Here is a 20,464-nt window from a genome sequence, read left to right as displayed (position 1 = left end):
TGGGGAAACCTTAAAGTTGTGCAGTTCGTGATCTAGGCAGAGCCATCCATGGCGGAACCAGCCATGTCTAATGGAACGTCGGGGGTGCGGCATGAAAAAGCCGTCAAATCGTATGATTTGCGTCAGGCAGTTGATACGTTGCACGACTGCAGAAGATTTGAATGTCCTAGTGGCCAGCTTGGAGACGTTTCCATGTCACCTATGTAGGTCTTCTCATCTACCAGCAAAACAGCGACCGTCTGTTGGCACTTAACAAGAATGTGCAGATAATCGGTTCCCAACTCCTGATGTATGGTCAGGGCTACAAATCCCTTGTCAATTTGATTACTTGCATAGTGAGCCAACCGATAACGTGTGACCGAAATTTCAGCCATGCCTTTCCTGTCATATGCCCGTGCGCTGGAACTGAGGAGGCAATTGCAAGGAACCAGAGCTGAGGTTATCTGTATCGGGTGCGATGATTATGCAACAAGCATTCGCCGATGGAGTGACACTTGCGAAAAAGAAGCTGTATGTGACTACTTCTCTCTCCTCCGGACCCTTTGAATACTGTTCTGACCAAGCACAGGGTGCCGTTGTACGTGTAGCAAGCACAGCAGAGGTGGCTGAGGTGGTCCGCTTCTGCCGGAAGCATCACATCGACTTCGTGGTCGAGGCTGGTGGACACTCCACCACCGGGGCTTCTTCGTCGCATGGAGGAGTGGTAATCAGCTTGGCTAAGATGCGGAAGGTCTTGACAGACCCTGCCTCTGAGACGGTGTGTGTCCAGGGAGGCGCGACCTGGGATATGGTCAATCATTCAACTGCTCCTTACGGGCTAGCTGTGGTAGGCGCCATGACCAGTCACGCTGGGGTGGGCGGGTCAACATTAGGAGGTGGCTCCGGATGGCTAACAGGGCAGTACGGCCTGATTGCAGACCAGCTGGTGGGTGTCAAGGTGGTCCTGGCCGACGGCACCATCGTTGAAGCATCAAACGAGGATAACCAGGACCTATTCTGGGCGATGCGCGGAGCTGGACAAGCTTTTGGTATTGCTACTGAGTTTGTATTCCGTGCCCACAAAGTCCGAGACAAATGTTTCGGAGGGATGATAGTGTACGATGTGACTAAGCTACCAATGCTTGTCGACTTTGCAAACGAGTTCGATAGGCGTCAGGATCCGAACAGTGGCTTCTACTTTGGATTCGCATGGTCACGAGATGAAAAGAAAATCGTATTGCAGGCTGTGGTGTTCTACCACGGGTCTGCGTATAACGGCGGAATATTTTTTGATCCCATCCTATATCAGAACCGTCTGATGAACCCACTGGACAACTATACTGGCACGAAGTTGTATGTAGAGATGAATTCATTTGCTAACGTCGACCCGGTGCCAGAAGGCCGCAAAAGCATTAGTGGCGCAAACATCATGCGACCGCTCGAGACAAGCCTTTTGCAAGATCTTTACAATCAGTTTGCTGAGGCTATGAATACGTACCCTCGTATGAAAGATAGCGTGTTGATGTTCGATTATTTACCATACAAAAAGACTGTGGAGGTTCCTGTTGAAGACACCGCGTGTGCCAATCGAGGGCCTTATTGCAGTGCCAAGCTCTTATTATGCTGGCATGACTCTGAGCTGGATGCGAAGATGCATGCTCTTCAGCGGAGCATTATCTCCAAAATCTTGGAAGCGCAACGAGGCATTCCTGATGATCATGGTGTTGCATGTCCCAATCTTGCCGGTAAGTAGCTATGATAAAGCTGTGCTTAAAGAACTCCCTGGCTAACGTCCGTAGGACATGACGTTAGTGTCGAGAAACTGTACGGTCCTAACTTGCCTCGATTACAGAAGCTGAAGAGGAAGTATGATCCACATAATGTATTCCGCAAGTGGCATGATCTACTCGCACCAGCAAAATCCCATGTAGAGCAGACAGACAAATCTTAGTATCTGAGTTGATCCATTCATGTGAGGGTTGTGCTAGTCTGGTGAGAAATTGAATAACAAAGTTGCTTAATCGTCACAAAGAACGGTAAGGCTGGTCTTCAATCGCCCGATTGTGTGCTATGTCAGGCAACCCAGGAGGTAGAGGCTCGCCAATGACTGAAAGGGCATGTACACCGGTTAGTAATAAAGTCTGTATTTTGCCTCGAGGCGATCTGGAAATTCAGTCCATTCGTAGCTGCTTTGGGAAAGGCCTGTTCGTTTCTCCGCGGGCTTGTTAATTTGTGGATATGGCCCATTCTAAGGTGAAGAGAAGAACTATCGGAATGCTACAACCATATTCACTCCCTAGTGTGAAGTATGGTGCTCTCACGTTGAGCAGGTATAGATCTTAGGAGCATACTTCGTTTCGAGAGTTGCAAAGAATGAATAAAGGCCCTACTCGGCCGAACCAACACCTACCTTCCGAGTTGATGCCGTCGCCGGCCGGATAATACACGCCTGTTCCTTCCAGACGAGAGGTCTGGCTACTGTATTTTGTACTCTTGTCATACGATGTTCACAATGCAGTTAAAAGAAATTCTGATAGTGTCATTTGTGCGTAAAGCGAGAGGCGGTGTCTATTGTTCCTCTGGGACGCCGAAAGTTTCCCCGCTCCAGGCCCGGCGTTCGGCAACAACAGCCCATATAGGGTTGTCCCGAAAACAACCCGGAAGGCAAAAGCTCATATAGTAGAGGGTATATGAGCATCGTGATCTGTTGATGTTACATGGTGGGTATGATCGGTCATGATTAAATTAATCAATATAGGGTTCTGATCTTCATAAAAAATGAGTTCCATTAGCACGCATTTCGACGCAGAGTCCTGGTCAGGAAGGCCACTAAATGTATGATGATCCACCACAAAAAGGGACGTACCTCTGAGATACTGACAAAGTGTCTAGGTCATATACGCTGGCATTACAGAGCTCATCAGCGATGATTCCAGCGGAAGAGTTGCAATTGCTATCCGAAATCTGACAGATCTGGTCGACTTTCTCGTGTGTACTTGGCACGCTCTGGGTTCGAATGTCTCAGACTATGTAACCGACACCATAATCACGGAGCTGAAAAGGTACAGGGAAAAGCATACCGAAAAGATAGTTAGCGCAGCTCTGCATCAATCTCTTGTCTATAGATGTCCGTCACTATGCTCGCGACTCTGGAGCGAACTCGACATTGTCCCGTTGGTTTTGGACCATAAGGACCGTGAAAGACAACATAATGACCATGGCGAGCTGGCGACGTTTGCCGGATGGCATAAGAAGGAGCTCGACGAGCGAGCAGATTCAATGGTGCGAAAGTGCATTCGGTTAGTATTCCTAGGTGGTAGTTGCCAATGCTGACTTGTGTAGTTCTTTTGGCATTGGCCATGTGCTGCACAATCATATAAATTTTGATGGCTCAGTGGATGTCGACAGAGGTTACCATGTACATCTTGCCAGTGCGGAAGACTATGAGAAGACGGTGGATCCTGACACATGGTCTTTGGCTCAATATTTTGCCCAGGATCTGAGGGAAAGGAAGGTGAAGGTCGCCTTCTTCAGTATGACCTGCCAAGGCAAGCCTGATGTTCCGACCAGACATGCCTTGTCAAGGTTTACCGAGAGTTTTGGGGTTCATGTTAAATGGTATGACTCTTATATCCTGGAGCCATTTTAGTTGTTATTCTTACATCGTTCTTACAGGTTTGTGCCGAAGCCACGTCCAGGGATGATTCCCCTCATTCGAAAAATGCAGGACACCCTGGAAGGACTAGGTGATCCCCTGTCAGATATCACCATCAACGATGAGCTACTGATCCTTGACTTTGCATACTCCAACGCCAGGAGATACTGGCTGTGCGAGAATGGGCCCCTTAGGCCTCGTGCGGAGGGAGGCGTCGACGTAGTGATTATTGATAGTGCGCCGCTCTTAACATTGGCTCTCCTGTCCAAGCAACAAGATCCCGAGCGGCCAGTCATATTTGAGAGCAGTCTCCAGCCCCAGGAAGAGTCACTGAATGATCCCAATAGCCCGCAGTCTCGAGCATGGGACTTCATCCGAACACGGCTAACCCACGTGGACTTGGTGGTGTCGCTACTCCCTAAGGAGCTTGCACCGCGTATTTTTCCGGAGGAGATTGTAGGCTACATGTCATTCTCTGTTGACCAGTACTGTCTCCACCCCTTTATGATTTGCACGCATGCTGATACAGTGTAGACTCGATGGTCAAAATAAAACTCTAACGGACTGGGACATCGGTTTCTACGGTCGTGAATTCAGCTCGTTATGCCGAACGCTTCAAATGACCATGATACGCTATCCAGATGGTAAGCCCCCAAAACCGGCCACCTTGGTCAATACTAAAATGTCTGCACATAGAGCAATACATCCTCCACCTATCCCAATTCCGACCCGGAGACGGAACACTCTGCCTTCTCCACGCATACCAAAGGTTCTGCGACGCCTATACCCAGGAGTATCAGAGCCGCCGAGTCCCCAAACTCCTAATTTGCCACCGCGGTCCATTCCGAACCCCCGAAAGCACCATTCTTTACGACGCAGCGATGTCCCAAATCGACAGCAGCGCGACTCTATCTGCATCCGTGTGCATCGTCCCCATCGGAACCGTCGATCAAATGTGGAACGCCCTACTCACGAATGCAAGAGCACTCGTTCAGCTATCCACTTTGCATGGGATCCCTGAGTTGCTTCTTACAGCTATTCAGAAGGGGACACCTGTTGTTGCTGTTCGGGAAGCCGAGCTGTTTCCTTTCGTGCATGAATCGGAGAATGCTATCTTGGTTGACAAGGGGGGTGAGGACGGGATAGCTCGATGTATTTTGAGGATTTTTAGTGTTGATAGGGTGTCTGCAGTGGAGGGAGGAGCGGGGTTTAGGAGGCTGTCTGATGCGAATACTACGGTTGGGAATGCGGTTGGTTGGTTGTATCTGTCGTCGAAGCTGTCGAGGGGAGTGAAGTTTGAGCCGAGGGGGGGAGATATTTATAAGTTGGCAAAAGAGGAAGCGGGGTGTGGTTCCTAGTTAACATGAGGATCTATGAAGTGAGATTGAAGTATACTATGATGGGTGATGAATGTATGAATATCCCGCAGTGTTAGTAGTACTAGTTGTTAGTATTGATTATATATATCTAATTGGGAGTTTACTGCCAGGACCATCATCATGTACCACTAATGGTTCAGACCCACCACTCTTGAGGTGTTGCTTATCATCGTCTCATTTTAGTTTTGCGCTGAAGCATATCCACGATGATATTATATATATTATACAGACATAAGAAATTGAACATTCATCTCCAGAGTTTGAAAATACCAAAACAGTAAATTGCGCACTTCATAGGTTCATTTCCTATGGAGCACTTTTTGGAGTGTAACTACTAAGCGGCCCATATGATTGGCTAGTCTGACAGAGGTGGGCCCAGTGGATCCACTACAGCTTCGGATCCAGAAAAAAATTGTATGCTTCCCCATCACGAACCACACCATGAGAGGTAAAAAACCTTCAAAAGCAAAAAGTAAAGCCCAACGCGGGGCTCGAACCCGCAGCCTTGAGATTAAGAGTCTCACGCTCTACCGATTGAGCTAGCCGGGCTTGCTCGTTGAAGATTGCTTGGTCAAGAGGGTATAAGAGCGGGATGGGAAGGTTGAGTGGTTCGTGCGATGGTAGAGGAAATGTTCACATGATAGCAACAGGGACAGGGAGGTTCAGCAAGAAGTGGAAATATGGGCATCTGGTTGTTAGAGATAATGTTAGTAGATATGTCTGGGTTGCATGTCTTTTGTCTCAGAGCACTGATGGCAGGTTATCATGGACGGGTGTCAGCTGGCAGGGATGCGTTTGCATGCTGCCCAAGGCTTCGTGTCTGGTGTATACGGTGGTGCCATGAATCTTGTGATAGTCCAGACTTTCATTGATCCTGGGAATTTCGTTGAGAGATGATTTGATTGTACTGGGATGTCGTTTGGACAGGGATAGAGACGCACCGCGCCACTTGCTGTGTACGAATCGTGTCACCAGTGTTGCACCACGGTCTCGGCGGGATAGTGCCACTGTCGAGTGTGTAGCAGCATCCAGCCTATGAATTTTAGTACCGCCGGTTCGAAGGCACAGGCAATCGATGAGAAACAGCACACAGTATATGATTGCATTCAGTACTCGTACAGCGGTACTTTGCAGCTGGAGGTGACTATGTTGTCATATCTCCACCGCCAAACCGGGCATCGGGGGTGGACCACAGGGGTCCGTACTTCAGCGTAACATCATGCTTGAGTAGATGCCCAGATAGCATGCACCCAACTCTTTGCAGGGGTAGTGAGGTGAGATGAAAGAAGCAGCAAGAGTCTTTATCATGCCACCTGTCTCCCTTAACAATACCCAGATAAGTACTGTATAGCTTGTAGCATTGTTCAATCAGCGACAAGGGATTAGGGGCGTGTCTGCTTGATTGGGACTAGCGTGTACAGCTATCACGTGCAGCACGGGCCCTAACCCAAATATCACGTGAATTGTCCCGCACTAGTCCTAATCGAGCAGAGGCGGTGACATCAGGTGTGCTCTTGCAGACTGAAAGAGGAAATGGCCGGAGGAAGAACATTCCCTGCTATGAATTATTGTTACTGGAGTAGCATCTCCCCATTGCAGCGTGCAGCAAGGTCATCCGCCCGATCGGCATTCGAACAGCATCTAGCCCATTCACCTGCAGACCAGGGAATTTTCACCCCGTGGTGGGCAGTTAGTTTGCTTTTGTTACAAAAGGAACAAATAATAAAGGTATTTGTATAGCGGGGCAGTGACGGCCGGAGTCAGTGACGTACTGGTTGCCCACACCCGCTTTTTCTCACCGGCACCTGCGCTGCTCTTCTCCCCCACCCTTTCAAACACAAGTTATCTCTTTGCCTCTCCTCTTCTCTCCATTACTCCATTCTTTCTTCTCCAGCTTTTGTTTTTTAAAAACCTTCTTGTTCAGCTGTTGCTCACCCCGAACAATTGCTGAACACCCTCCCCCCACATAATCCCATCGCACGATGGCTCCTCCCCAAGCTCCCGTGCAGCCGCCCAAGAGACGCCGTATCGGTGTCTTGACCTCTGGTGGCGATGCTCCCGGTATGAACGGTGTCGTCCGGGCGGTCGTCCGGATGGCCATCCACTCCGACTGTGAGGCCTTCGCCGTCTACGAAGGTTACGAGGGTCTCGTCAATGGCGGCGACATGATCCGTCAGCTTCACTGGGAGGATGTCCGCGGCTGGTTGTCCCGCGGTGGTACCTTGATCGGTTCCGCCCGCTGCATGACCTTCCGTGAGCGCCCCGGTCGTCTGCGCGCTGCCAAGAACATGGTCCTGCGTGGCATTGACGCCCTCGTCGTCTGTGGTGGTGATGGCAGTTTGACTGGTGCCGACCTGTTCCGTTCCGAATGGCCCGGTCTGTTGAAGGAATTGGTCGAGACGGGCGAATTGACCGAAGAGCAGGTCAAGCCATACCAGATTCTGAACATCGTCGGGTTGGTGGGTTCGATCGATAACGACATGTCCGGCACCGACGCTACCATCGGTTGCTACTCCTCCCTCACTCGTATTTGTGACGCCGTCGACGATGTCTTCGATACTGCCTTTTCCCACCAGCGTGGATTCGTCATTGAGGTCATGGGTCGTCACTGCGGTTGGCTGGCCTTGATGTCCGCTATCAGTACCGGTGCCGACTGGCTGTTCGTGCCCGAAATGCCGCCCAAGGACGGATGGGAGGATGACATGTGTGCTATCATCACCAAGGTGGGTAGATCGAAGACTCGTGAAGAGCTCTCGGGGCATCGCTAACTTCCTGCAGAACAGAAAGGAGCGTGGAAAGCGCAGGACGATCGTCATCGTCGCCGAAGGTGCCCAGGATCGCCATCTCAACAAGATTTCGAGCTCGAAGATTAAGGATATTCTGACGGAGCGGTTGAACCTGGATACCCGTGTGACTGTGTTGGGTCACACTCAGAGAGGTGGTGCCGCCTGTGCCTACGACCGCTGGCTGTCCACGTTGCAGGGTGTTGAGGCTGTCCGCGCGGTGCTGGACATGCAGCCCGGGGCCCCGTCCCCGGTCATCACCATCCGCGAGAACAAGATCCTGCGCATGCCGTTGATGGACGCTGTACAGCACACCAAGACGGTCACCAAGCACATCCAGAACAAGGAGTTCGCCGAAGCTATGGCCCTCCGTGATTCGGAATTCAAGGAGTACCACTACTCATACATTAACACCTCCACGCCCGACCACCCGAAGCTGCTCCTCCCAGAGAACAAGGTATGTCACATTGGAAGTCGTTGGGTACTGAGCTAACAGCGCGCAGAGAATGCGCATCGGTATTATCCACGTTGGCGCCCCCGCCGGTGGTATGAACCAGGCTACCCGCGCCGCCGTTGCCTACTGCCTGACTCGCGGCCACACCCCCCTGGCTATTCACAACGGTTTCCCCGGCCTCTGCCGGCACTATGATGACACTCCCATCTGCTCTGTGCGCGAGGTGGCTTGGCAGGAATCGGACAGCTGGGTCAACGAGGGTGGTTCGGATATCGGTACCAACCGTGGTCTGCCCGGCGATGACCTCGCGACGACGGCCAAGAGCTTCAAGAAGTTCGGCTTCGACGCGCTGTTCGTGGTGGGTGGATTCGAGGCGTTCACTGCCGTCAGCCAGCTTCGCCAGGCGCGCGAGAAGTACCCCGAGTTCAAGATCCCCATGACCGTGCTGCCGGCGACTATTTCCAACAACGTGCCGGGCACAGAATACTCGCTGGGTAGCGACACCTGCCTTAACACACTCATCGACTTCTGCGACGCCATCCGCCAGTCGGCCTCGTCTTCTCGTCGCCGTGTGTTCGTCATCGAGACACAGGGTGGCAAGTCGGGTTACATCGCCACGACGGCTGGTCTGTCCGTGGGCGCGGTGGCCGTGTACATTCCCGAGGAGGGCATCGACATTAAGATGCTGGCCCGCGACATCGACTTCCTGCGTGACAACTTTGCGCGCGACAAGGGAGCGAACCGCGCGGGTAAGATTATCCTGCGCAACGAGTGCGCGTCCAGCACGTACACGACGCAGGTGGTGGCCGACATGATCAAGGAGGAGGCCAAGGGACGCTTTGAGAGCCGTGCGGCGGTGCCGGGACACTTCCAGCAGGGTGGCAAGCCGTCGCCGATGGACCGTATCCGCGCGCTGCGGATGGCCACCAAGTGTATGCTGCACCTGGAGAGCTATGCAGGCAAGTCTGCGGATGAGATCGCTGCTGATGAGTTGTCTGCGTCGGTCATTGGCATCAAGGGCTCGCAGGTGTTGTTCTCGCCGATGGGCGGAGAAAACGGACTGGAAGCGACCGAGACGGATTGGGCTCGCCGCCGGCCCAAGACGGAGTTCTGGCTGGAGCTGCAGGACACGGTGAACATTCTGTCTGGCCGGGCGAGTGTGAACAATGCGACGTGGAGTTGCTACGAGAATGTTTAGCGCAGTAAGCAGCGATAAACGCCTAGACATAGAGTCAGGCTATGATGATGAAAGGTTATGAGCATACCGATTAAGTACAATACAAAGTAACATTTGAATAATAGCAGTACACAGTAAAGGTAGTCTATTTGAACACATACCCCTTAGCCTTCCAAATGAAATAATCCCTCCCCTTAGCCAACCACACCATAAAACTGACCAACACCCACCCAAACGCCTGCCCTGTACCCCCAGAACTACCAACAGGAACCAGCATCATCACATCGTTCCCTTCATCATACGTCTTCCTCCCACCTGCACCACATCCCCTCCTCCACCATCCCCTCCCCTTACCTCCATTCCCAACACCATTAATATTAATATTATTAATATCATCCACCAAATTCCCCACCACCACCCCAGCCATCTCATCCGCCTTGAACGACAACTTCTGCGTATGAGTGGTAATATCCCCCGCCGCATACACCCCCTCCACACCCTCCACTTTCAACTCCGAATCAACCCTCACCCAGCCCCGTTCATCAAGTACTTCGCGGGGTATATAAGAACTATTAGGCAGGACACCAATAGCCGGGATATAGATATCCGTCTCGAGCGTCTCCCCATTGTTGAGCTTGAGTTCATACCCCGCTCCATTATCCCTCGAAGAAGAAGACACAGAAATAACCTTCCGATCTGTGAGAACGCGCACGCCTTTGTTAGTAAGGAGGGATGTGGCTGTCTCGCTGGCGGAGGGTTTTAGGGTCGGGAGAATGCGCGGGGTGGATGAGATGAGGGTTATTTCTTTCTTCGATTCTCCTTCGGAGGAAGAGGAGGGAGAGGAGGAAGAGGGTGTGATGAGATCACCCAATTCACCCGCGATTTCTACCCCGATGGGACCTGCCCCGATGATAGTGATTCTTTTTGCGGTGGAGATGGTGGTCTGGGCGGATTTAATCGCCTCTGTGATTGTGGTGGTAGATGTGGGGGATAGTTTGAAGGGGTATATCTCCCCATTTTTACCATCTTTATCTTCACCAGGGAATAATGTTTCCGTTGAAGAAGCAGAGGGTGTACTCCCCGATGCGATAACCAGGTAATCATATTTGATTTCCCTCAATGTCTTAGGGTCGGTGCATTCCTCAACATTCAGTACTTTGTTCTCGAAATCGAGCGATGTTGCCCGTCCTAGGATGAATTCGAAGACATCCGGAGAATATTTTGCGAATCCATCGGCGATCGGGATGAGGTATTGGGACTCTGTGAACGCAGTTGGTTTGGTGAGGATGCGCGGGGCTGCGATGGCCCAGTAGAAATTGGGGGTGGGGTTGATGAGGAGGATTTTTATTTTTGGGCCCTTGTTGTTGTTGGTGGTAGTACTGTTGGGTGTGGTGAAGTGCGAGAGGAGGGAGTGGGCGGTGGTGAGGCCGGCGATGGAGGCGCCGATGATGGGGATTGTTATTGTTGATGTACTTTCGGGATTGGTCATTGTGGGTTGTGGTATACCAGAATAATTAATTAGGTAATTGGGGTGGTGGTGGTGTATGGAAAAGATGGAGGTAAATAAATACTTAGGATTAAAGTAGATTAAAGTAGTAGTGGCTACTACTAGTGGATTCTTATACTGTGGAAAGTTTGTCAGACATTCCCGCTGCTTGATAAGCGCCCGGGCGATCTGCACAACTCAACTAACTATTGGTATGGTGCCGATGGAGTAAGATTAACTATTTTCTTACTCTCACATCATCTTAACTAACTAATTCATATTTAAATACCCTGATTATATCCCTTGCAGCTCGTCCAGGAGCTGCACTGTCTCGGCGGGACTTGCGATCCACGCTGTCGTCGATGCCAGTCGGGCCTGTCATTATTAGCATCCACCTTACTTTCATTATAAGGAATAGGGAATACCTTGAAATCATTCGCACCCGCCGACAAAAACTGATCGCCAACATGCAGCGTCCGCGCCGGCTCGATCCCCCCAAAGTAGCGCTGACACGCGCGCACACCCCATGACTTATCACCAATATCCACAAACACATCATTGCCGCCTGAATAGGCATCAGTATAACATCACCTACGTAAAAAGCAGAGGGGGAAAGTATACCGTTAAAAGCACAAAATGGCAATCTAGCCCCCACCTCCGACCGCTCGACGGTATTCTGCACCACCAACACCGTCTCCTCCAACTGCTCGCGACTGATCCTCCCTCTTTCCGTGGGATACACTCCGACCGCGCGATCTTTGCGCAACACCGCGACCGGCAGATTCAAATTACTCGCACACGCGCGCAACGATGACTCGGCGATATCCAACAGCTGCGTGATATCCCCCTCCTGCCATGTCTTCATCTCCTCCAATAGCCATTCTTCACGGGGTACATAACTCAACTTTGAGGGGGAGGCATGGTCATACCGGAACAGAAAGTTGCTCTCTCCGCCCATGACGACCAGTCCGGCGCGCTGAGCGTCCGTCATTTCGGTTGACTCGTACATCGCATCCAGCAATCCCTTGAGTCGCTCGTAGTACTTCGCCGCGTCGGTGTAGCCCGCCGCGGTGACGATGCCGACTTTCTGTCCTTGTAGGAGGAGGCGCATGATGCGCAGAATTACGGGATTGTCGTCCGTCAGACAGGCGCCATCGTCGTAGAGAGTGACATCTCCGTCGAAAGTGACGAGGTCGACGCCGGTGGTGCGGGCCAGACCGAGGAGTTGGGCTGAGTTGAGGATGAGACGGATGTCGTTAAAAGAAGGGGCCACGAAGCGTCGTCGGCTGATAAAGCGCTGGGCGTCTTGGTGGCGGAAGGCGTCGACGAGGTATAAGGGGGTGAAGAAGGTGCCTACGGTGGGGACTAGTAGTTTGAGCTTGGATTTCCCCGGGGCGTCGTCTTCTTGGTGGGTTACTGCGTTTGTCAGTTGTTATTGTCCATATATTAAGAGAGAATGGGAAGGCTACTGTGGTCGCGAATGAGCATCTCCACGTCGCGGAAGATCTCCGCATAGCGCTGGTGCGTGTCGGCCGCTACGGCAATCAGATTCTCACTGTGTTCCTTGTAGACGGCGGTGGGCTGCGAGTGCAGCACAAAGGGGACGGCCAGAAGGCCCTACATTGTTTAGTATTGAGTGGTGAATTTATGGTTGGAAGGAATCGTACTTTGATCCATTCAATCTGGGAACTGGTTAGTCATGTCCTATGCTGATAGGAACAGGGAATAGGAAGTACCAATTGGTCTCGACGGTGAGACTGAGCGAGTTAGCATGAACTGGCAGCAGAGATGACTGCCTACCTTGAGAGCATCTGAGAGAGTAATTAGATGAGTCAATGGGATTTGAAAGGACAATTCAACTTACATTCAACACGATAGCGGGTAGTCATCGTGAGGGGAAGCTTAAAGCTGGAAGCTGTCCTTTGGGATCGGCGGTGAGGGAGTCAATGGCACAACCACGAACGAGGGGGGATCGACAAGATATTTAAAAGCCGTCAATGAATGAATGAGAATAGAACAGAGTAAATAAGAAAGGAAAATAACCATGCAAGGAGAGAGCAGAAGAAGAAGCAACAGTTGAGATAGGGATGACACAGTGCTTGTCATCTGACCGGGCCAGCGGGGCTACCAGCCAATCACAGATCACATCGGAGCTCTCCGACACGCCAGTTGGCGGGCTGCGATGCACATGGGGATGCACAAGCGGTCAGCTATTGCTTTCATTACAGGGGATCCATCTGTACAATCTGCTTCTTCAATTGCATTTAATTCATATAGATCAAGCTCCTAGCTAAGTAACATACCAAGAAACAGTTACACCCGTTCGCGATGCTCCGCCCCTCCAAATCCATCCTCCACCTGCTGCTGTTTATCTGCCACCACCTGATCCTGCTGGTCGGCATCACGGTTGCCATGCCGTCCAATTTGATACCATGGCAATGCAAACAACCGGTCCATACTCTCCAAGCTTCGTCCCGCTGTCTCAGGCACACTGAACCACACCCACAGCCCACCCAACACCGTCACAGCTGAGAAGAACCAGAACGTGCCCTTGGGGGTGATGCCGCCTTCCGCAGTACCCAGCAACATGTTTGGCACCGCTCGGGAGTTACCATACTGATTGACAAAATGCAGTGTCATGGCAGCAGAGGTAGCCAATGCACGGATGCGTAGCGGGAACAGCTCCGCTGTCAGCAGGTACTGCATGGAGTTCCAGCCCAATGCCCAGCCCACACCGGAGATGTAGATCATAGCAATGGCTCCGCGACTACTACCCCTCTTTGACTCGGGCAGGACAAAGTCGTCAACAATGCCCATTTCAGGAACAGAAGTGAGGAAGCTAGCGACGTAGATCATGGAAATAGCCTGCAGCGTTATTCCCAGGAGTAGGGCGCGTTTGCGACCAATCACATCCACCAGGAACAGAGCGCAGATTACCGCCGCGGTCAGCTTGACGATACCGAACACTGCTGTCACCAGGAGAGACTCGTTGGATCCTGTGATGCCAAGGAGACTGAACAGATCCGGCGCATACAGCGTGATGGATCCTGCACCGGACCATTGGGAGAGTAGCTGCGCCATGGCGGCGAGGTACAGTCGGTACAGGTTGCTCGGGACCATGATGGCCTCCTTGACAATCCCTAACCAGCCAGCACCCATGGTAGCCTCCATCTCCGCCTGATGGGCATTCTGGATACCTGTGAACTCCTCCACAACGTATTCGTGGTCCGGAGGGAGGTTGCGGAGGCGCGCAAGGTTGTTCAACGCTTCTTCGGGCTTGCCTTTCTTGACAAGGAAGCGAGGCGACTCGTACTGCACGAAGGAGAGGAGGAAGATGAGACCGGCGAACATAATGTGAAGACTAGTTGGAACTTCCTAGGTAGGGTCAGTAACCTGCTATGGATAAGGTGAATAAGGCTTACCCATCGCTTGTGGGTGTGGTCGCCCATATGCAATTGGCAGCCATAGTTGGTGAAGTAGGCGAGCACAATTCCCAGGTAGACAAAGCCGGTAAAAACACAAGTGCAGAGACCGCGGACAGATGCAGGGGCCTATTGCTGGTCAATCCAGTTCGACAGGGAATAAGATATGTCACTCACGATCTCGGCCAAGTAGACTGGCCCTACGACTACAGTCTGGCCCACCCCCAGTCCGGCCACGAAGCGACCGGCGTAGACAGCACCCAAGCTACCGTTGGCACCAACACCCATGAAGATGGCAATTCCCAGGATCCAAAGGACACACAGCTGGCGAGTTGCCCACAGCCGTCCAATACGGTCGCACACAAGGAATGCACTAGAACACTGTCAGCAGACAGACTTAACGGGTCATTTTGGTGAAGGCGTACAAGAGTGCTCCTCCCACAGAGCCAATCTGCACCATGGCGGACACATTCGCCTTGATATTAGTCTGTTCCACCTCACTGTACGTGTCGAGATGAATCGTGCGCTGAAAGTCTTTGGAGTTGAAAGCACCCGAGATCAACCCCTCGTCGACACCACGGGCAGCGCCCATGAGGCCAAAGGAGAGCACGGCAAACCATAGTCTCCAGTTGAAGACCTCCTTGGGGTCAGCCAGGTTGCGCAAACGAAAAATGTTAACTGGTTTCTTGGAACCCGCCATGATTGTACACAGTCAACTGGGGAAAGGTTGGACGAGCCACAAAGGATTCTTAACCAGCTGGCTTCTGCAAGGGAGGAGGGGCATTTATAGCAGTCACTCCCATCAGAACTACGTCGGGTACCGACAGCCAGTCGGAACGGCACCTATTCATGGTGAGGTAGGACAAACCAGCCGGGGAGAGAATTCACTACGACGAATGTGATCATGCGGGGAAGAATCGGGGAGACAGCAGCCAATGGATCGTACAGGGAACGATATCCACCAGGGAGACATCCCACGTTGGCATCCGACTTGTCGCGACGAGCTTATCACCGCTTGACATGCTGGACAGCTTGGCGAGTTGGAAAGCAACAAAGATCCGACGACGCGCTGGGTTTGTTGTGGGACGGAGCGTCTTGGCTGCGGGGGACAATCCGGGGATCGAGCCTCTTCGTGCCACCCCCTAGACCCGGTCCTGAGAGTGAAGGTGGGACAGACCGACAATCTGGGGACGAGGCTCGGTCAACTTCCGCTCAGGACTAACGGAGACAGGCCGTCGAGATGCGAGTGAAAGGCTTCGGGGTAGGCTTGGCAGGCGGGAGACCGGAGATGGAATCAGCGCTGGCAGGCACGGGATATGGCTTCCTGGGGGAATGAAATGAAAGTTCGACGGGAGCCACGCGGCGTGAGATGTTGGGGTCATGCGGGGGTTCAGCCAAGGGGGTCCCTTACTCAGGGTCTAATCAACACTAACAGGGCACTAAGAAAGCAAACATGATGGTGGTTGGCTCATCCTGCTGGTCGGTCAAAGCCGATGGGTGGGGGATACATGACGTTGCTGGGCACGATCGATCAGCTGTCTTACAATCCGGGGTGCAGCGCCAATTGCCTCGGTCGCGAGGAGTTTTGGGTAAAAGATCGACGGAATCCAGAGCTGTGATTTAGTAATGAGATATCTCCTACTATCCCACTGGCACTGGGACTCCAGCCTAACCTAACCCTACCCCACCTGCGGGTGAGACCCGTGGGATTAGCATCGTAATATTATCTCCGTCCACATTCTACCATCATAAGAATGATAACATGGGGATTTGACAAGTAATTGATGATTATAATTCAGATAGTGATATGTTCCAGACCTATTTCATTGATCTAAGTTGGCGATTGCAGCATCGAGACCAGAATTGAGTCTGGCTGACCACCGGTGGCGAGGTGTGATCATGGCTACATCATACATCTTGCTTGCTTGATTCAGGAACCAAACCAGTTACCGGGCAGGGTTCACCCTTATAAAAGTCATCCCAGTAGCCCGCAACACTGTAGAATCCGTCGATAGAAGATAGTATAGGTAGAATGTCCTGCCTCATCCAAGATTCCATCCTCGGCCAATTTATCCGCCTCGTCTCGCGCGGCCGGTACTTCCGGTTCGAGGAGCAAAAAGACCCCTCGCTATGGCAGCAGTACGTCAACCTCAATAAATCGGGCCGCATGGCTTACGCTGGTCGTCCCGATGCCGATGAAGAACTGCCTGAGCGCTTCAGCGCCGCCGACACCGAGTCAATGACGAGGGTGCCCTCCACGGCATGGTCGCATAATGGCCGCCGGTATCAAGGCATCACTGGGGCCGTCATCGACCCAGAGAAGGGACGCGACGTGACCATCGTCGACTGGTGGAGTGATCGTGATCCGGAGGTAGGCATATACTGTTCTATACTGAGCGAAAGCTAACTCATCAGAACCCCCAACACTGGCCGCTATGGAAGAAAGTCGTGGTGACCTTTGAGATCTGCCTCCTCACATTTAGCGTGTACATCGGCAGCGCCATCTACAGCGCCGGTATCGAGTCAGTCATGTCCGAGTTCCAGATCAGTCAAGTCGCGGCTACTCTAGGGCTGACCCTGTTCGTGGCTGGCTACGGACTGGGTCCGCTGCTATGGTCGCCCATGAGCGAGGTGCCCCAGATCGGGCGCAACTCCGTCTACATCGCGACACTAATTGTATTTGTTGCCCTGCAAGTCCCAGTCGCATTGGCCGGAAACCTCGGCACACTACTAGCCTTTCGCTTCTTAACTGGCTTCTTTGGCTCGCCTGCTCTCGCAACAGTACCCCTCCCCTTCCCCTCATTCACTCTCCTGCATTAACAGCATCTAGGGCGGCGCCACCCTCTCCGACATGTTTGCCCCTCGCAAACGCGCCTACGGCATCGGCATCTGGGGCATCAGCGCCATCTGCGGCCCCGTGCTCGGTCCCCTAGTCGGCGGATTCGCCGCCCAAGCCAAAGGCTGGCGCTGGACGATCTGGGAACTAATGTGGCTATCAGGATTTACACTAGTCGTACTAATAATCTTCCTTCCAGAGACCTCCTCCAGCAACATCCTGTACCGACGCGCCCGCCGTCTCCGCAAACTGACCAACCGGCCCAACTTGCGCAGCGAACCGGAACTCGCCAGTGAACATCTCACAGCCCGCGAACTCGCCATGATGACGCTCGTCCGGCCCTTCACACTCAACTTCACTGAACCAATGGTCTTCCTCCTGAACCTATACATCGCCCTAATCTACGGTCTCCTCTACGTATGGTTCGAATCCTTCAACATCGTCTTCGCAGGCATCTACGGCTTCAACCTCGGCCAGCAAGGTCTAGCATACATCGGCATCCTAACAGGCGCCCTGATAACAATCCCTCCAAATTACTGGTGGATGCACAAATACCTCGAACCGAAATTCGACCCCGAAACAGGCAACGTTCCCCCGGAGGCGCGTCTCCCGCCCGCTATCGTAGGCGGGTTCTTCATCCCTATCTGTCTTTTCTGGTTCGGATGGAGTGCCCGGCCTTCTATTCATTGGATCATGCCGATTGTGGGAAGTGGGTTCTTCTCCGTCGGTGCGTTCTTGCTTTTCAATCCCGTGCTGAATTATCTCTCCGATGCGTACCCGGAGTATGCGGCGAGTGTGCTCGCTGGGAATGATCTCTTCCGGAGTGCGTTTGGTGCCGGGTTTCCGCTGTTCGCGACGGCGATGTATAAGAATCTGGGGGTGGATTGGGCGAGTTCGACGTTGGCGTTTTTGGGCTGTGCATTTATTCCTATTCCCGTTGTGTTGATGAAGGTGAGTTTTCTTTTCCTTTCATGGGGAAGTGTGGGGATCGGGCTAACTGATGTGGCGTGTAGTACGGGGAGACGTTGAGGAAGAGATATAGTCGGCATGCGAGGAAGGATATATAGGTTGGTTGGTTTCTTTAGATTGGGGTCCAAGCTCCGGGGTAGAGCAATAGATAAAACTACTGGTAGGTTGATCTACGTGGGTCTGTTAGAATGTCAGGGGAAATATCTATATTATTAGATGATATAGTAATCTGGTTCAATCTGACTATATGAATGGTTTTAACAATTGAGTCAGCTTGCATGATTCTTGGTAATTTCTGAGGTCTTTTCGCTTCAATTCCTGGAAGCCTCACGCCGTTGTACACCAGGCACCGCATAGTTTCATAGCTCCAACACCCCAAAATCCCATCAAGTTATCCCAGCCAAACAACACCCAAGGCCCCAAAAGCCACGATCATTCTTCAAGACACTCATGCGCCCGTATTTATTCCTACTTATATTCCCTTCAAGCTGCTTGGTGAACGTAACGATTTCCCGCCGATGTTCACAGAACATAACTGGGGTCCCTGTGCAAAAAGCACAAGTGTGAAATGCTGATATTTCATAACTTGCGGCTAGAAGCCAGAAAAACCTAGTATATGTCAACTGGCGCTGTTAAAGCATTTGTGAGCCTACTCAGAAGTATATCGAAACCAGCACATCGGCTTCTGGGACACGGTGAAACAGTGGTGCTGCTCGCAGGTGGAATTATCAATGACAGAGGCCCTTTCCAGTTGCACAATCAGATGGTTCAGTATATACTCGTTGTATTCGACTAACGTACCATCCTCTAAATCGTCCATGAAAAAGAAAGAATTAGGAGTGTCATTGAAGAATCTCGATCGATTAGACGCGTTTTCACCAGTCCTGCCGGGGTTTTATAATATCTGTAAGTGACTCTTGCCCTTGACGCCTGTCGGCACTTCATCGAGGTCCGGAACGAACATACGGGGCCTCTTTCTTTCGTCGGGTAATTTCCTCGGACTTTCTTTCTAGCCAGCTCTACATCGGGAAAGAAGTTTCACTGCTTCTTGTCTTTCTTTTCGTACCAACTGCTAAGCAGCTCAAAGTGCCGCACAAAGTCTGCTATATCACCGCCAAGGAGAAGCAGGTCATCCAAGCGTAGGAAACCAGCATCGATAGCCAGATTTGAGAAATTTTTGCATTGTCATGTTTATGAGGCGAGTTACTACTGTCATACTCATTTGTCAGTTTCGTACTGTAGCCTTTAAAGTCTGCAAAGGCACAATAATTCTCCAATCGAACCTGGATCCTGTGACTTGCTCTGCGATGCGCTGAATAGGTCTTCGGTGGTATTGATTCGCTCGCTCATTATCGCTTTGTGTATTGGGAATAGCGAAGTGCCGATCGAGTCTGCATCTACCAAAGTGCGCCGCATTGAACGCGAGGTTCTGAGTCATCCGTTTGTTGTCCACACAGTAATCATAGTAGGCAGGGATGCTTATGTACCAGCAAGCTAGAGCTGCAGCGGATGCTAGCAAGAAACTAGATGCCACGTAAGTCATCATCGTGGAGGATATTCATGACCGATGCAATAGGCAGGCAGAGAAACGCAGTCCCCAATTTTGCTGACCGATTCTTGGCCTTTATTTCGATTGGAAAAGTACGCGGGGGGCATTATCGGTGGATTTCTTATTGGGGGCGAAACGAACATAGCTGCTTTGACGGGCAGTGGTTATTTTCAAGAGGATTTTGAAGCCAAACTCTTGTATCCTGCTCCTCTTAGGCAACGAACATGTGGGGATCATCAACGAAAGCCGCCAGAGACGAAAGATTCGGACGAGTGAGTGATGCCACTGGAAGCCTACCTGCAGTTCCATGTTTGCCCATTCCAATAGGAAGACAAAGGGAGTTCAAGGAACTCCTGATACTAACTGTGAGAATATTGTCCACAGCGGCGGTAGCCTGAAAACTACCACTTTGTATAGCGGAAGCAGGCTGAATGAGCTAGTAATGATCAGAAGGGTCTTCTGACTCTTCATCGTCGAAGGTGGTAATGGTGTCAGTCTGGTGAGTCTTCTTTGGGCTTCTGCTTTATGATCGTTGTTGGCAACTGCGGAAGTGTGAAGGGTGATGAAAATGTCTATACATCAGGCTCAGGCCATGAGTTCACCCTGTTAACACTGGATACTTTTGATCTCATTTCTCTTCATCAGTTTTTCGCCGAGAAGTAACAACAGTCATATTCTGGCTTGACCAGCTGAATTCGGTAGCAGGATTAGATGGGCGGACGGCTTTTGAGACAGACGCATGTCGTACACATGTCGATCGACCTTCGCAATTAAT

The 20,464-nt window shown here is 51.7% G+C and overlaps 7 protein-coding genes and 1 non-coding gene across 8 annotated transcripts; 4 read left to right on the top strand and 4 right to left on the bottom strand.

The window, feature by feature from the left end:
* Positions 1-212: 212 nt before the first annotated feature.
* BO88DRAFT_442305 (FAD binding oxidoreductase) lies at positions 213-1,930 on the top strand (the record flags this gene model as incomplete). The annotated part of the gene is made up of 3 exons (XM_025709940.1): positions 213-510; positions 569-1,724; positions 1,779-1,930. The coding sequence occupies exons 1-3, from the start codon at positions 373-375 to the stop codon at positions 1,928-1,930; spliced, it is 1,446 nt and encodes a 481-aa protein (XP_025565575.1). The 5' UTR covers positions 213-372.
* A 793-nt stretch (positions 1,931-2,723) lies between these two features.
* On the top strand, positions 2,724-5,061 carry BO88DRAFT_403110 (uncharacterized protein). Its single transcript, XM_025706282.1, has 6 exons — positions 2,724-2,814; positions 2,872-3,278; positions 3,322-3,597; positions 3,655-4,119; positions 4,169-4,278; positions 4,331-5,061. The coding sequence occupies exons 1-6, from the start codon at positions 2,758-2,760 to the stop codon at positions 4,990-4,992; spliced, it is 1,977 nt and encodes a 658-aa protein (XP_025565574.1). The 5' UTR covers positions 2,724-2,757; the 3' UTR covers positions 4,993-5,061.
* Positions 5,062-5,489: 428 nt separating this feature from the next.
* Positions 5,490-5,562, bottom strand: BO88DRAFT_t66. The gene has a single exon. It is a non-coding gene; the product is annotated as a tRNA-Lys (tRNA).
* A 1,036-nt stretch (positions 5,563-6,598) lies between these two features.
* On the top strand, positions 6,599-9,552 carry BO88DRAFT_403109 (ATP-dependent 6-phosphofructokinase). The gene is made up of 3 exons (XM_025706281.1): positions 6,599-7,736; positions 7,792-8,253; positions 8,300-9,552. Exons 1-3 carry the CDS (start codon positions 6,996-6,998, stop codon positions 9,446-9,448), a joined length of 2,352 nt encoding a protein of 783 aa, XP_025565573.1. The 5' UTR covers positions 6,599-6,995; the 3' UTR covers positions 9,449-9,552.
* Positions 9,553-9,572: 20 nt separating this feature from the next.
* On the bottom strand, positions 9,573-10,892 carry BO88DRAFT_316262 (NAD(P)/FAD-dependent oxidoreductase; the record flags this gene model as incomplete). The annotated part of the gene is made up of 1 exon (XM_025702457.1): positions 9,573-10,892. A coding segment is annotated over one exon (1,320 nt), but the record flags the coding sequence as incomplete, so codon positions are not given.
* Positions 10,893-11,032: 140 nt separating this feature from the next.
* Positions 11,033-12,898, bottom strand: isn1 (IMP 5'-nucleotidase ISN1). The gene is made up of 8 exons (XM_025704689.1): positions 12,778-12,898; positions 12,714-12,724; positions 12,650-12,670; positions 12,581-12,595; positions 12,383-12,530; positions 11,535-12,329; positions 11,339-11,478; positions 11,033-11,288 (listed from the first exon to the last, which is right to left on the bottom strand). Exons 1-8 carry the CDS (start codon positions 12,800-12,802, stop codon positions 11,208-11,210), a joined length of 1,236 nt encoding a protein of 411 aa, XP_025565571.1. The 5' UTR covers positions 12,803-12,898; the 3' UTR covers positions 11,033-11,207.
* Positions 12,899-13,226: 328 nt separating this feature from the next.
* Positions 13,227-15,073, bottom strand: BO88DRAFT_433707 (putative MFS quinate transporter; the record flags this gene model as incomplete). Its single annotated transcript, XM_025709439.1, has 4 exons — positions 14,761-15,073; positions 14,513-14,708; positions 14,336-14,464; positions 13,227-14,288 (listed from the first exon to the last, which is right to left on the bottom strand). The coding sequence occupies exons 1-4, from the start codon at positions 15,033-15,035 to the stop codon at positions 13,227-13,229; spliced, it is 1,662 nt and encodes a 553-aa protein (XP_025565570.1). The 5' UTR covers positions 15,036-15,073.
* A 1,269-nt stretch (positions 15,074-16,342) lies between these two features.
* Positions 16,343-18,390, top strand: BO88DRAFT_403106 (MFS transporter). The gene is made up of 4 exons (XM_025706280.1): positions 16,343-16,706; positions 16,751-17,116; positions 17,166-18,122; positions 18,185-18,390. Exons 1-4 carry the CDS (start codon positions 16,368-16,370, stop codon positions 18,236-18,238), a joined length of 1,716 nt encoding a protein of 571 aa, XP_025565569.1. The 5' UTR covers positions 16,343-16,367; the 3' UTR covers positions 18,239-18,390.
* Positions 18,391-20,464: the final 2,074 nt, after the last annotated feature.

Source organism: Aspergillus vadensis (assembly GCF_003184925.1).
Source record: "Aspergillus vadensis CBS 113365 unplaced genomic scaffold BO88scaffold_5, whole genome shotgun sequence".
Taxonomy (NCBI): Eukaryota; Fungi; Ascomycota; class Eurotiomycetes; order Eurotiales; family Aspergillaceae; genus Aspergillus; species Aspergillus vadensis.
Note: the sequence above shows the minus strand (reverse complement) of the source record. Positions and strands in the feature narration are given on the sequence as shown.